Source organism: Acipenser ruthenus, chromosome 18, assembly GCF_902713425.1.
Source record: "Acipenser ruthenus chromosome 18, fAciRut3.2 maternal haplotype, whole genome shotgun sequence".
In the NCBI taxonomy this organism is placed as follows: domain Eukaryota; kingdom Metazoa; phylum Chordata; class Actinopteri; order Acipenseriformes; family Acipenseridae; genus Acipenser; species Acipenser ruthenus.
The window spans coordinates 7,796,502-7,810,508 of NC_081206.1; the positions used below are offsets into that span (position 1 = coordinate 7,796,502).

Genomic DNA, 14,007 nt, shown 5'->3' on the forward strand with positions numbered 1-14,007 from the left:
AAAACATGTACATATGCATTTCTTTCATGGTAATTTATTTGTTGCTATGTCCCGGAATTATGTTAAATTATCCAATAAAATGCAATTCTATATTATTTTACAGTTTAACCATCTGCATGTTCTCTTTATTGGAAAGAACACGTCATAGGCATTCCAGCTTGTTCAGTAGCACTTTAGATTAGAGGGCATGAATAGCCATGAAATAATATTATAATCACGGGGTAATTACCAATGGTTACTACACAATACCTACAATGTAATTACACACTAATTCCATCTGTACCATGTAAGTGCAGGGAATGTTGGTAGCTATCCTGTTATTACCATGTTATTGCATGGTTATGTATTCCCTGGTATTTAAAGTACACATGTTTTTGTTTCAACTGTAGAGACATGAAGGAACTAGCTGAAATGTTTGTCTACTAGTTTCTAAGTTTTACATTATAATTTATGATGAGTGATGACGGCAAAACAGAACTAAGCTTTTTAGAATTATTTTTGTTGTTTCTAATGGATTGCATATTATTGAGCATGGACTATTTAAGTCTTGCACTGTTAAGATGTACCTGTGCTAACACTGGTTGGCACAAAATGAACACAATAATAAGTGAATAAACCCTTAAATTGCCTCTACACTTCTACAGCAGAATTTGAAACCTGTATGAAGTTATCACTTTAATGAACTGTATCAGTCCAGGTGTCTGAGCTCCTTTATTAGTTAATGCAAGCTATGGCAGGCATCCACTTTTAAATGAAGCACCGCAAGTCTGTTAAAATGTGTATCTGGCCACACTTCTGTCCTGCACAATGGCTATCATATTGCAGAAGACCCTCAAAGTCTCTGTAACCACACCTTTTTATTTCTATTGAATGGGCCTTTTGTCACAAACAATGAGGGAATATAGCCAATGCTGAAGAGATTTAGACCCAGATAGAGACAATAATTTATGCTGAAAGGATGAACGATTCTCCTTGAATCCTTAATCTTGTTTCGAGCCCGCCTCCACGGATCTCTGAAGGGTAATTGATTTGCTGGAAAACAATAACAGTTAAATTCTGTATTTAATCACAAAGGATTTTTGATTAAAAAAAAAACCCACAGTAGCAAAGCATAATTACAGGAGCCCACTGCTAAATTTGTTTAATGACTCAATACATAAAAGTCTGTTCTTTAAATAAAAAGAGCATAAAGAAAACTCTCACTCTTTGGGAGGAAGTTTTACAGACATACTAGTTTGTTACTTTCCTTTACTTCATTAAAGGACTATAATCTTATCATGTCATATACAAACCTTACTTTTAAATGCAGGTATAATCACTGTGCTTAATGCTAAACCTCTACTAGTTAAAGTCTGGGTTGCTCTTCTCCCAGTAGACACAAGCAATCACAGTGTCTCCTATTAATTATATGATTAGGTATTAGTGACTAGTATGGCCATTTCTAATGCTGTTTACTGGTTCTATTACACTATATTTAGCTTTTTTTAAATGATAGCAATCCTACTAGTTCTGTCCCAGCTGCTTCACATACTCTGTATTTCGCTTGTTTCTGTCCCTTGTGAGTTAGAAGTCATAGGTATTATAGCTTGTCATCCTCTTCTCAGTATTAAACGTTAGATTATGTGGACCAGAAAAAGCACAATACCTTTCTTTTAGTTCCTGCTGTGCTGTTCAGATCTAAAACCGACGACACACACCAGGAGTCCTTTGAGGGGTATAAGAAGAGAAAAGGGAAAATAATCTGAGATTTTAACAGGTCCTCTCTCCCTCTCTGAATCTGACTACCAGAGTGCTCAGTTCCTGCCTATGACTCACTTCACCTGTTGTCACGACTAACAGCACTTCTCTCCATTTTATGAGAAGACAAATTTAAAGCAATACTGTATCAGACATTGTAGGCTCTATTTTTAGGCTTAGTAAAAGGCCAGCTTTAAAAAAATGTACAGTATAAAGCTACCAAGAAAAAAACACTTTACTTTAAATACACTGTAATTTATTTTGATGTTCTTAATAATTTTGCTAAATACATGTTGTTAATATATGCAGTTTCATCCTCACAATTATAAAATGATATGTAATAAATACTGTATTAGTAAATCTACTGTGCAGCTACATGTAGTTACTGTACCTGTATGTGCACATTAGCCATCTGTTAATGAGTTTCGTTCCTATAAAAGCTAGGGTAGACACTTTGACATTTAGAAAGATCTAGTTCAAAACCTTAGCAAATGTAACAATGCAGCTGGCTAATAATAATCGATTTCAAATAACATTGTTACAACTGATCTGATTGCTACCCGTGACTCAGCCTACCCGCGGTGAACATCCTAGGTCACCCAGAAACAGTCAAAAACTATTTGAAGCCTCAGTGTCCCTGAATCAATCAGATCTTATAAGAGAATGTGTCTATTTGACCTTTGTCCATAGCTTAGCCTTTTGTGTACTCTAAACACCACTGTTAAATATTAAAATAGGACCCAACCCTGTCCCTTTACTTACTTTCAAAGACAAGAGGTATTTAGATCTGTCACATTTTACATTGATTAGATCGTATTATTTGTGACTGTTGAATTATTTAATATGGAGACGAATATACTGCAACCAGGAATCCGTTTAGAAATACATAATAATTATATTTAAAAAGACAGAGAGGCGATTGTATTTTATATATTAAAAAGAGACTAAAATAATATTATTGCATTGTTGTTGTTATTATTATTATTATTATTATTATTATTATTATTATTAGTAGTAGTAGTAGTAGTAGTAGTAGTAGTAGTAGTAGTAGTAGTCGTAGTAGTCGTAGTAGTATTTAGTCATTTAGCAGACGCTTTTATCCAAAGCGACTTATAGAGATTTGGGGTGAACTATGCATCACACCTGCTGCTGCAGAGTCACTTACAATAGGACCTCGGTTTTACCTCTCATCCGAGTAAAACGCCTAAGAATTAAAGACAGACAAAGAAAAGTCAAGAAGCGTGTAGTCTCAAACTGAATTGACCCTGCAGGCAGAAACCTCATCAGCATGCCTCATGTTAGGTCCAATGCAAGTGGCATCAGTTCTGAATTCTTAGTGTGCCCGAGGGGATAGTTGACTCCTTCCACCCCCTTATACAGCAGATGGACAGACCCACACAAGCAGCATTCCTTTACATACTCTGAAGTTCTCCTCAAACAGCTAAGCGACGCATGCCTTAGCTTGAGAGCAAGCTGGAGCGCGCAGAAAAGAAGACGCAGGAGCGCAGAATAGAAAGTAATATCGGCAACTTCGTAAGCTAGGGGTTCAAAGGTCCTGAAAAGTGACAATAATAATAAGCATCTGAAGACTTGAACCAAGAGATAAATAAACAGAAAGCAGCAGTGCACTGGAGAGGTTGCAGAAACAAGTGAAGATGAAAGAAAAGAGTACGAAAGGTTGATTGACAACCGCGATTAAGGTGCACCAAAACATTGTAGAAGTGGCAATTCAATGCTGCTTTATTTTCCGCGAATTGACTCGTTCCCAAAGAGTTGAGGAAGAAATGAGAAAAATAGATGAGAAGCATTCAGAAAAGAGAGACTATAACACGAGGAGCAAATAAACAGCGAGTGAAAAGAGGCGAGGAGAAGATAACTAAAAGGGTAGTGCCTCTGAGAAAGTTGGGGGACTGAAGAGTCGTCGGATAGAAGCGCTGATTTACTATGGGGCTCCTGATTAAAGCGCTTCGGTTGCTGGGCGTCTGCATGTCGATCCAGGTGCTGTCAGGTAAATGAGCATTTACTGCTTTATTGTTTTCTTTATGCACTTCCACACTTCCGTTGTCTTTATAAACGAGTCTCCCTGCCAACGCTAACAACGTGTCCCGCTTTCAGTGTCTGTTCATTTTAGCAGTAATCCATTTTCTTATACATTAGAGTATATTTTTTGGTGTGTATTTTACTATACGCTGTAATGCATATTTGGTAACAGTTGTGTTTTGTGGGTCAAATATATATTTTTCAAACAATTACAAAACAAGTATGTGTTTAAAATCAGTTGAATTTATGTTTATTTGCGTAGATTATATTTTAATTATTGTTTAATATTTCATAAATAACACATACAAATCACCTATATTAGTATTAGTAGTGATATTGGTATATTTAAGTATTATTATAAAGTGTTTAAAATTAACAAATTGATACTAGATACACTATACACGCTTGTCTCCTGTTTTGGATAAGTACAGAATAGTTATATTCGGTAGATTAGAAAACGCTTTCTGTAATACACGTTTATCAGTATAAGTTTTCTTGACTTTGTTCATAGCTCTTCAGCTTTAGTATTGAGTCACTGTGCATTCCTTTACACCACATCAATGTATACACGACTGACAAAAAATACTGAAAATAGAACTAGATACAGCACTGTATTTCTGGCAAAAGTAAACGAGATGCAATCGCACAACATAAATCAACTAACACCTACACTCAATGAGAATACCTATTTGTAAAAAAATGAGCACATTTCTTTTTATTCCTACTGCAATTGATTCTACAGCATGTGAAGGATTTTTTTCTAACCTAATTCTGTTGCATTTTTATGACTGAGACAATAAGAAAACAAATGGAACCTCTTAGGAAATGCTTTGCAAATTGAGTAACTAGTTGTACCTCCTCTTAGGGCACTTGTACCTATTCACCTTTTTACTTTCCCGTTTGAATGGCTTTAAATCTTATGCACAAGTAGTAACAGACCTCTATAAATGTTGAACTACCCTAATATGATCTCAATATATAGTCAACGCTGCTTATAACCTTCGCTCAAAAGATCAATAGTTTAATGAATCTTTGCTGTTGGGGAAAGAGACTACAATACGCTAATCTGGCTGAGTTGATTGATCTTATGTAAACATGTTGACCCTTGAGATTCAGTTGACCTGCCTGTGCATCACTTCAATGGGAATTAGCCATTTAAGGCACTTTTGCTGTTTGTATTAAGTCATGTATTATTAATTAACCAATATTCTTCATATCATGCTTCCTTATGTTGCCAAACATTCAATCTGCTTTTTCATGTACACCTCAATAACACACACACACACACACACACACACACACACACACACACACACATAATCACCATGTCACTGTCAAACATTCTACCATTTAGAGATGTCCTAAATGAAAGTATGGAATGTTGGCAGTACATATTTGTGCTTTTATTCAGATGGTAGTCATTTAATACATTAGCTGTACATTTTGTAAAAGAAAGCAGTGAACTGGTCAGACTCTGGACTACAGGTAAAATATCATGGGATTCAGGTTTACTAACAGGGAAATACAGCTGTATTATTTAACAGTGGAACTGAAGGCATATTTACAGACAACTGTGGGTACAATTTTACAATATCCATCCGATATGGAGCATGTGCTAATTTACTGCTGGTAAGCCTGTGGGAAGCTTTTGCCAGTGCTTTCATTGATTTGAAAGTTGTTCTAGATCGTTGTTTTAAAAAAAATCCTTTAAATAGTTCAAGCTTTTTGAATAGGGCTTAAAGTATAGTAGACTTTGTGACCTTGCTTCCTTTTTCTCTAAAGAATCCTTGAATATATCAAGATGAACTGGCAACAGATCAGGGTTTTTTTTGTACTGCTTTTAACCCCAAGCAGTTTTGGAGATTTTATGAATTCCTAATGGACTCTTTATGTATCTAACAGCCTCAATTTGCTTAGGTAGGCATGTTTTGCTCTTTGTAGTTTCAGACAAGGTACTCACTTGCCAAAGGTATTTCTCATTGTGTATATACATGGCTCTTCTGTTAAAAAGAATGATGGTTATTACTAATGTGATAAACACTTATGTGATAAATCTTAAGTTTAATCAAACTTAATGACACACACAGCAGCAATTTATTACATGTTATTATCTGGTTGTAAGACACTATTCAATAAAACATACAGAAACAGGAGGAAACTTTCCAAATATGCCACTGCTTAAACAAACATGCCAAAAAAGAAATGTTACCATTCGATAAGACTTTATTTTAAAATACATATGTACTGCATCTTTGGAAAATATAAATGTCGCCATTCAACACTTACATTCTGATTTAATCCAGGCCTAGAGGGCTATGAAATAAACAGGAGCTTATCTGATACGGCTTTGGTACATGAACGTGGTTCTGAAGTAATGAGGCCAGGACAGTGATAAAGAAATGAAGACCTTACCCTGTCTGAATATCTGAAGCAGACAGCACTGGCTGCAGGTAAAACATTTTTCCACACAACCTGCTAGCTACGTTTTGCCCACTGGCCTTATTTAATTTGGGTTGTACAACGCATCTGTTATTGGACTATCCATCACTGTAATAGAACTAAAATAACAATGTCACTGCGGCTCATGAAAACCCGTCACAGCATCAGGGTTTCTCCCAGCTTAGATTGTTTTTTTTTTTTTTGTGAAGATTTTTGAAAGTAACATCCTATTTAGTAAATCAGCTTCTACTTGAATTCTGTTATTTTAAAGGCATTCAGGTGTAGGGCTTTTAGCTGTGGTGATGACTCAAGGTCAGTTCAAAGCAATAACTTGAGTGGAGCTTGTAACAGATGGGACTCTTGTGCTATTATAGTATGCTTTTAAAATGGAACTCTTAAACACCCAAATCTGTGCTTGGTCCATACAAATAATATCAGGAGAAATTGCACCAAAGAAATTCATATTTTCCAAACGCATAAAAATATACGTTTGGAAATAAATTATATACCTTTAAATTATTGTACCACACTAGGTGTTTTTTTAGCTTTGTATTTTATACTTAAATAGTGAACGGAAGCACACAGTTAAGATGCATTTTAAACTTTTACCTCAAAAGTACCATTATCTCAAAACCTAATATTTCAAACAGAAGCCTGCAGGTCGCTGGCAGATGTTATTAATAGGTCTATACCGTATTTATCAAAATTCATGTGCGGTGTGTTTAAAATAATAATATAAGTAATGTACCGTACAGCATTTGATGGATGTTTTAGGTTCTATAGAGAAGATTTTGCTTTGGATTATTTTAAAACAAAACTATGGTTGCCATATAAGCAGGTATAACTATTGAGTTGATTTGATCAACCTATACCCTGCTGGGATAAGCCACAGCTAGCTGTATTTAGAGCATTTTACAGTACCAGAGAATATACCTTGATTGCACCAACAGCTTCTTTTCAAAGGTAATCTTCGGATAACCAGGGATAGGTGATTGATGTAGTTTAGGGTGATTCCCCAGTGCTGTAAAATACTCAAACTGTGGCTCAGCCAAAAAGGGTTTAAATTGATCAGATCAACCTCTAAGTGTGTTTATTGATTTTTAGGGGGGATTGCTTTCTTCTAGCAATTATTGGCAGTCTTTCTGTTACAGTTTTTTGTTCCTGCAGTGTGTAGCCATATGAGGACAAGAGCCCACGCAGAGGAGAGACTTCTGAAGACCCTCTTCACTGCTTATAACAAGCTGTCCCGGCCTGTAGCCAACATCTCTGATGTAGTGCTGGTCCGCTTCGGGCTGTCCATTGCCCAGCTCATTGATGTAGTAAGTATAGTAGCAATGCATTGCATAATTAAATTCAAAAGAGTTTTGAGACTGAGATTCAGGGCTGTCAGGAGTAGACAGCATTTACCAGAACTATAGAGTTGTGGAATGATCAATGTGTGCTCATCTTTTCTGTGATTGAAAACCTAAAAGAATTTCATTTCATATATTTAGATGTAACGAATGATTTAACTTTAGCAGTACAAGTTCACTGTATAATGACCATTTAAGCTATGTTCAACATAGCTGGTTGATATAACAATGAAACAGCTGAAGTCATTCAAATGCCATTAAATGTGATTTTTTTTTTTTTTGCTGTGTTGTTTCAACAGGATGAAAAGAATCAGATGATGACCACCAATGTCTGGGTGAAGCAGGCAAGTTTTCAGTGTTTTTATCTGTCTTTGCAGACTCTTACTGCAGAGCTAATGGTAGAAGTTTCAATGCTGTTAAAGAACAGTAACAAAATGAAGGGTGAACACCACTGCAATACCAGCTTTCAGGTTTTTAAATTACTGCCATCTACCTTTTCCCTTGAATTGTACACACACATACACACACACACACACACACACACACACACACACACACACACACACACACACACACACACACACATTATAATGCTATTAGTTCCGAAGTGTAAATGGTGTATCCTTGACATTTCTTCAGCGGTCAGCGGTCGTTTCTTCAGTGGTCAGCTGTGAGTTAATTTATGGGCAGGGGTACCTCGAAAGACGAGGCCAAAGTGTTGTTTTGTCTAAGCTTTAATAAATAATGTAGTGCATGAGTTTCCTGACTGAACTCTTATTCTCAACATTAAACGCATAAATTAAACGCATCGACTGAGTTGTTTTTTTTTTAACTGAGGAGGTGGCTGGTTTACAGTATCCCTCAATAAAAGGCTGGTCTATGGGGCTAAATCTTCAGAGATGTTTCATAATGAAGCAAACATATTCGAAATTACTCATTGACCTAAGCAATTACTGTTTGTTAGCAATTCTAATGTCAAGTTCATTATTACATTGCATTTTCAACCTTGTTCAAATAAACTAGGGTCTTTTTCCGATGTTCCTCTGTTTCGTACAGGAATGGCATGATTACAAACTCCAATGGAACCCTCTGGAATATGAAAACGTGACTTCAATTCGAATTCCATCAGAGCTTATCTGGAGACCAGATATTGTCCTTTACAATAAGTAGGTTTAATTATTAACTATGCACTATACCCTTATATTAATATTTGTGTGTGTGTGTTGGACAGATGTCTGAGCATAATATCTTATTTCTTATTTAAAAAATGTATAATTCGGAATGACCTATAATCAGGCAGTTTGACTGCTGGAGTGCTACCAGGGTACTAGAATCAATGACAGTTTTCAAGTCCCTTGGCGAGTTTAATATCAGCCAGACAGATGGGGTCTCAGGATTGTATCACACACAGAAGCACCTGCAATTGCACAGAGTCCATGGATACCTCTATTTAGATAGCAAGTGTCAAGCTATTCCAAGTTAGAAAAGTACTTACTGGGATACCATTATAATACTATCAAGAAGAAGAATGAGCAGAACTATCAATAGACCATAGGCTTACCAGCAATGTCATCACAATAGATTTGGAACCACTACTGCACAGTGTACTTGACAGTTAGTACATAACCACTGCAGATCATCTGATGTGAGTAAACACTTTTTCATAGTTTTTGTTTCCACCCACAGTGCCGACGGGGACTTTGCAGTGACTCACCTCACCAAAGCTCATCTTTTTCACGATGGCAGAATCAAATGGATGCCCCCAGCTATCTACAAGAGCTCCTGCAGCATTGACGTCACATTTTTCCCTTTCGATCGGCAGAACTGTACCATGAAGTTTGGCTCCTGGACTTACGACAAAGCTAAAATAGACCTGATCAGCATGGCAAACAACGTGGACCAATTGGATTTCTGGGAGAGTGGGGAGTGGGTCATCATCAACGCAGTCGGGACGTACAACATAAAGAAATACGAATGCTGCGCGGAAATCTACCCCGACATTACGTACTCCTTCATTATCAGGAGGCTTCCTCTGTTTTACACTATCAACTTGATCATCCCTTGCCTTCTAATCTCCTGCCTGACCGTATTGGTCTTTTATCTCCCTTCTGAGTGTGGGGAAAAGATCACCCTTTGTATTTCAGTGCTTCTATCCTTGACTGTGTTCCTCTTACTAATTACAGAGATAATTCCTTCCACGTCCCTTGTAATTCCCTTGATCGGAGAGTACTTGCTGTTCACTATGATATTTGTAACACTCTCAATTATTATCACCGTCTTTGTCCTGAATGTTCATCACCGCTCGCCCCGTACCCATACGATGCCAGACTGGGTACGGAGGATATTCCTAGATGTTATCCCCCGACTCTTGTTTATGAAAAGACCTGCACTGGTAAAGGAGAACTGTAAAAAACTAATTGAGTCACTGCATAAGAAAGCAAGCTCACCTACGTTCTGGTCTGAGATTGAGGTTGCTCAGAAACTCCCGACCACGCCTCTGGAGAGCCAAGAGAGTACCGATCCCTCCCCTACTTCTCCATTGTGCCATCCGTTAGAGGATACACCACCTAAACCCCAAATCCTCTGCAAGTCATCCTCAAGCCAATACTCTATTCTTCTCGAGGAACCCGGTCAAACAAGCCGTTATCTCCCTCCAGCCTTGCATCGCCATCTAAGCTTTGATGAGCCATGTACTATCCCCAAGGGCAGATCATTCAGTGTCCAGTACACAAGTGGTGAAAGTGAGCTCCCTCAAGCCACGACTCGATGCAGATCCAGAAGCATCCAGTACTGCTGCCTGCATGAGGAGTCCTCCCAAAGCAATGGTCATTCCAGCAGTAAGTGCAGCCGGTCGCCATCATTCCAGCTTCCTCACCTCAAGGAGGAACCATTCACTCCCAACCCAAGCCAATGGAAATGCAAAAAGGTCCCAGAGACAGCAACTGCATCTGACAGGGTTTCAAAGGTCTTCAATGCCAAGGAGCAACATCTTCTGTTGATGTCCCCTTCCATGAAGCAAGCCATTGAGGGGGTGCAGTATGTTGCAGACCATCTGAGGGCAGAAGATGCTAACTTTTCTGTAAGTATTTTTATTATTATTATTGTAGTTTAACATCCTTACAATGTATAAACGTTTATTGCGTTCTTTCTGGGTATTCCCTCTATTGCCGGCCCCATCAAAATTGCGTCAACCAATAGTTAAGAACTGGTGAGAATATGTTATCACACAGTAAAATAATTTCAGAAATATATCATTGTGTATATTATTATATATTCTGGCCTACACATATACACTGCCTGGCCCGCTATTAGGACCTGTAGCTAATAGCATGTTGGGCAACTCCACAAGATGCTGGAAGGTGTCTCGAGCAGTGCTTATACATTCAGTTATTATTATTTTCTACCTAATTGGTGCAGAGAGGTAGGCAGAGGATCATGATCAATTAGATTGCAGTACAGGATTAACACATTCAGCATTATCACTGTATGTGTTTTAGTAAAGTAATGCATTTTCTCAAATTCTGTGCTTTTATAAAGTACAATAATACATAAATGTGCATCTATGATATGTTTTGTTTTAATATCAATGTTTGTTCATGTATAAATAATACTGATAGCAGTGTGAAATATGTAATTCCTTATGGATCCAGGCCTTTGGAGACATATAGCACATACACATACACATACACAGTTATTCGTATAAAACAGTTCATTTTAAATGACTAATGGTTTAACATTTAAAAATTCTGACAAATTCCATGTAGACCAAAAGAAAAACAGCCCAAATTCAATTCAAAAGGGAATTTGCTCATTAAATGTTGAAGTGCTAAGGATGAACGTTTTCCATGCTATGTTCAAATTAGTATCAAAGCCTTCAACACTTTTCCTTACTCTAACAAGCAGGCAGCTGATCTACTCCATTAAATTAGTAATTTAAAACTACTCAGCACCATTGTACTTCAGAATAGAAACCATCTACGCTGGATATATCCTTCAGATTGCATGTAAACAGTTAACAGTGAGATGTGTGGACATGTTGTTTAGCATTAACATTTGAATCATGTCATAGATGCCTGTCATTGAATAATTATGCAGAATAGAATCCTATCAAGTAACAAGAAATCCAGAAAAGCTTAAAAGTTTGAGTCATTACGATAAAAGGTGTGAGTCTATATTGTAGACTGTACAATGTCTCAGCCATTAAGAAATCAAACAATAACATATGTATTTGTCAAAAATCCAGTACATATTACGTTGTGTGCAGAGGTCATCTTGTGCATAGAACACAATTCTTTTTTGCTTTGTCTCTTATTATACATCACTTCATAGAGTGTGAGCCATAAAATCTCATCTTCACTTTGTGGTCCTATAATACCATTTGTGGAGCTGCAGTTTGTGTATTTTATAGCAATAGCTCCTCAGAATAATATAATATGTTTTGCCCTGTAATATTGCTGATTACACTGTTTCCCCACTGCAGGTAAAGGAAGACTGGAAGTATGTGGCTATGGTGATTGACAGGATCTTTCTCTGGGTGTTTATAATAGTTTGCATTTTAGGGACTGTTGGACTCTTCCTTCCTCCATGGCTGGCAGGAATGATCTAGCAGAGAGAGAGAGAGAGAGAGAGAGAGAGAGAGAGAGAGAGAGAGAGAGAGAGAGAGAGAGAGAGAGAGAGAGAGAACACAGAGATACGGGAGAGATATATCCCCCAATTCAAAAAACAAATGGCAGAGTTTAACCTCCTCTCCAATTCGAGTAAAATCCCCATTCTTTTAGGAGAGGAGGAGCGAACTGCAAATCTAGCAGCACAGTATGTGTCTGCCTGCCACAACCTGAGGGTCAGTGTGTGACACCCTGCATACACAACCATGGGTTACTGGTGATGAGGAGGGAGGGAGGGAGGGAGGGAGGGAGTTATATTGTTCAAAGGGAAGGGAACAATGGTTTTTTGTGTTTGTTATGTTCTGTAATTGTATTTCTGTTTTATTATTTCTGTTTTGTATTATAAAAGCTTTGGCAATACATGAGCGCTCTCGTCATGCCAATAAAGCATTTTTGAATTTGAATTTGAGAGAGAGAGAGAGAGAGAGAGAGAGAGAGAGAGAGAGAGAGAGAGAGAGAGAGAGAGAGAGAGAGAGAGGGAGGAAGGAATATTTTCAGATGTGTTTTCAAGGATGCAATGTTCTGCAGGGCTATAGGAAACTTTAAGGGGGAAGGTTACAGAAAGAAAAAAGAATGCCAGAGGAGATATTTTTGGATTCCAAACTTACTTGTAACAAGATAAGTTTGTAACTTTAAAAACAGCCTTTAAAGACCAGGCAATGATGTCTCCTTCCTGAGTTTTTTTAATGGAATGTTTTAATCATGAGTTCCCATACATTTTGAGGGGCTTACTGATCCCCCCAGGCATTTTTACTATGTACTGTCTATTAATGTTTATGCCTTGTTTGCATTTTGCTGTCTTCTGCTTCCGTAAGAAGAAAAGGGGACAAAAGTGTGCTTTACGCAATGTGTAAATGTTTGTGAGATTGTAATAGAACATGTATAATCTGCCACGTGTTACTTAGCTCTCTATATTGTATGTCAAAATGTATCGGTTATACCTATATGAAAAAAAAAACAGACAAGACAATAATACTATCAATTCTGATTTAACAAACATTATGGATCTTTAGCTAATCTGTATTGGCTAATCTAGATTCATGTCAGCAACTCCAAAATAATAGAATTGGAGAAAAAGCACAATACATTTGCTTCTTATATGTACTGAAGTTCTAAATGCAGTACTCTGGCAATGCTTTTATGAAAGATATATATATATATATATATATATATATATATATATTTGTGTGTGTGTGTGTGTGTGTGTGTGTGTGTGTACATTGTACCTTCTCTAACAGCCATGGGTAAGGTTTATAGTGTCTTTATATGTGAATTCTAAAAAGTTACAACTTACAGGAGAATGCTCTATTTTTGTTTATGTGTTTATTTAGCTCAAGTGAAATGTCCAAGCTAGTTGTCAGCTATGCCAACAGCAAGCAGTGATCATGTATTAACAAGTATTGCATTTCTTGGCTCATTCACTTTGTTTAATATGTTTGAGAATAAAAAATATTATTACTGTAAAACCATAAACCCAGACCGTGTGTAAGTTTACATTCCTCTATTAAAATATATTGCAGCCTAACCGTAGCATTGTTTTTATTAATTTTGGAGTAGAATCTATACAGAAACTTTATGAAATATTTCATTATTGTTATGTTTCGGCAGTGCTTATTTTCATAACAGTAGTCCTAAAATTTGATTGGCTCAGCAGCTGTGTGAAAAATCTCGACTATGCATTTCCAATATACAAAGATTTACCGGTTATAGCTGCTGCTGGCTTGGTTTCACACAGACTGTGTCAAAACGTGTTAGAGGTTATAAGGACATGTGGC

At 37.1% G+C, this 14,007-nt stretch overlaps 1 protein-coding gene across 2 annotated transcripts; it reads left to right on the forward strand.

The window, feature by feature from the left end:
• The first annotated feature begins 3,121 nt into the window (after positions 1 to 3,121).
• Positions 3,122 to 12,431, forward strand: LOC117405343 (neuronal acetylcholine receptor subunit alpha-4-like). 2 transcript variants are annotated; one of them, XM_058991103.1, is made up of 6 exons: positions 3,122 to 3,745; positions 7,368 to 7,535; positions 7,868 to 7,912; positions 8,625 to 8,734; positions 9,255 to 10,647; positions 12,049 to 12,431. In XM_058991103.1, the coding sequence occupies exons 2-6, from the start codon at positions 7,395 to 7,397 to the stop codon at positions 12,172 to 12,174; spliced, it is 1,815 nt and encodes a 604-aa protein (XP_058847086.1). In that variant the 5' UTR covers positions 3,122 to 3,745; positions 7,368 to 7,394; the 3' UTR covers positions 12,175 to 12,431. The 2 variants fall into 2 exon arrangements, with proteins under 2 accessions (XP_058847086.1, XP_033864251.2); XM_034008360.3 differs by having other exon boundaries at positions 3,123 to 3,745; positions 7,384 to 7,535.
• The last annotated feature ends 1,576 nt before the right edge of the window (positions 12,432 to 14,007 follow it).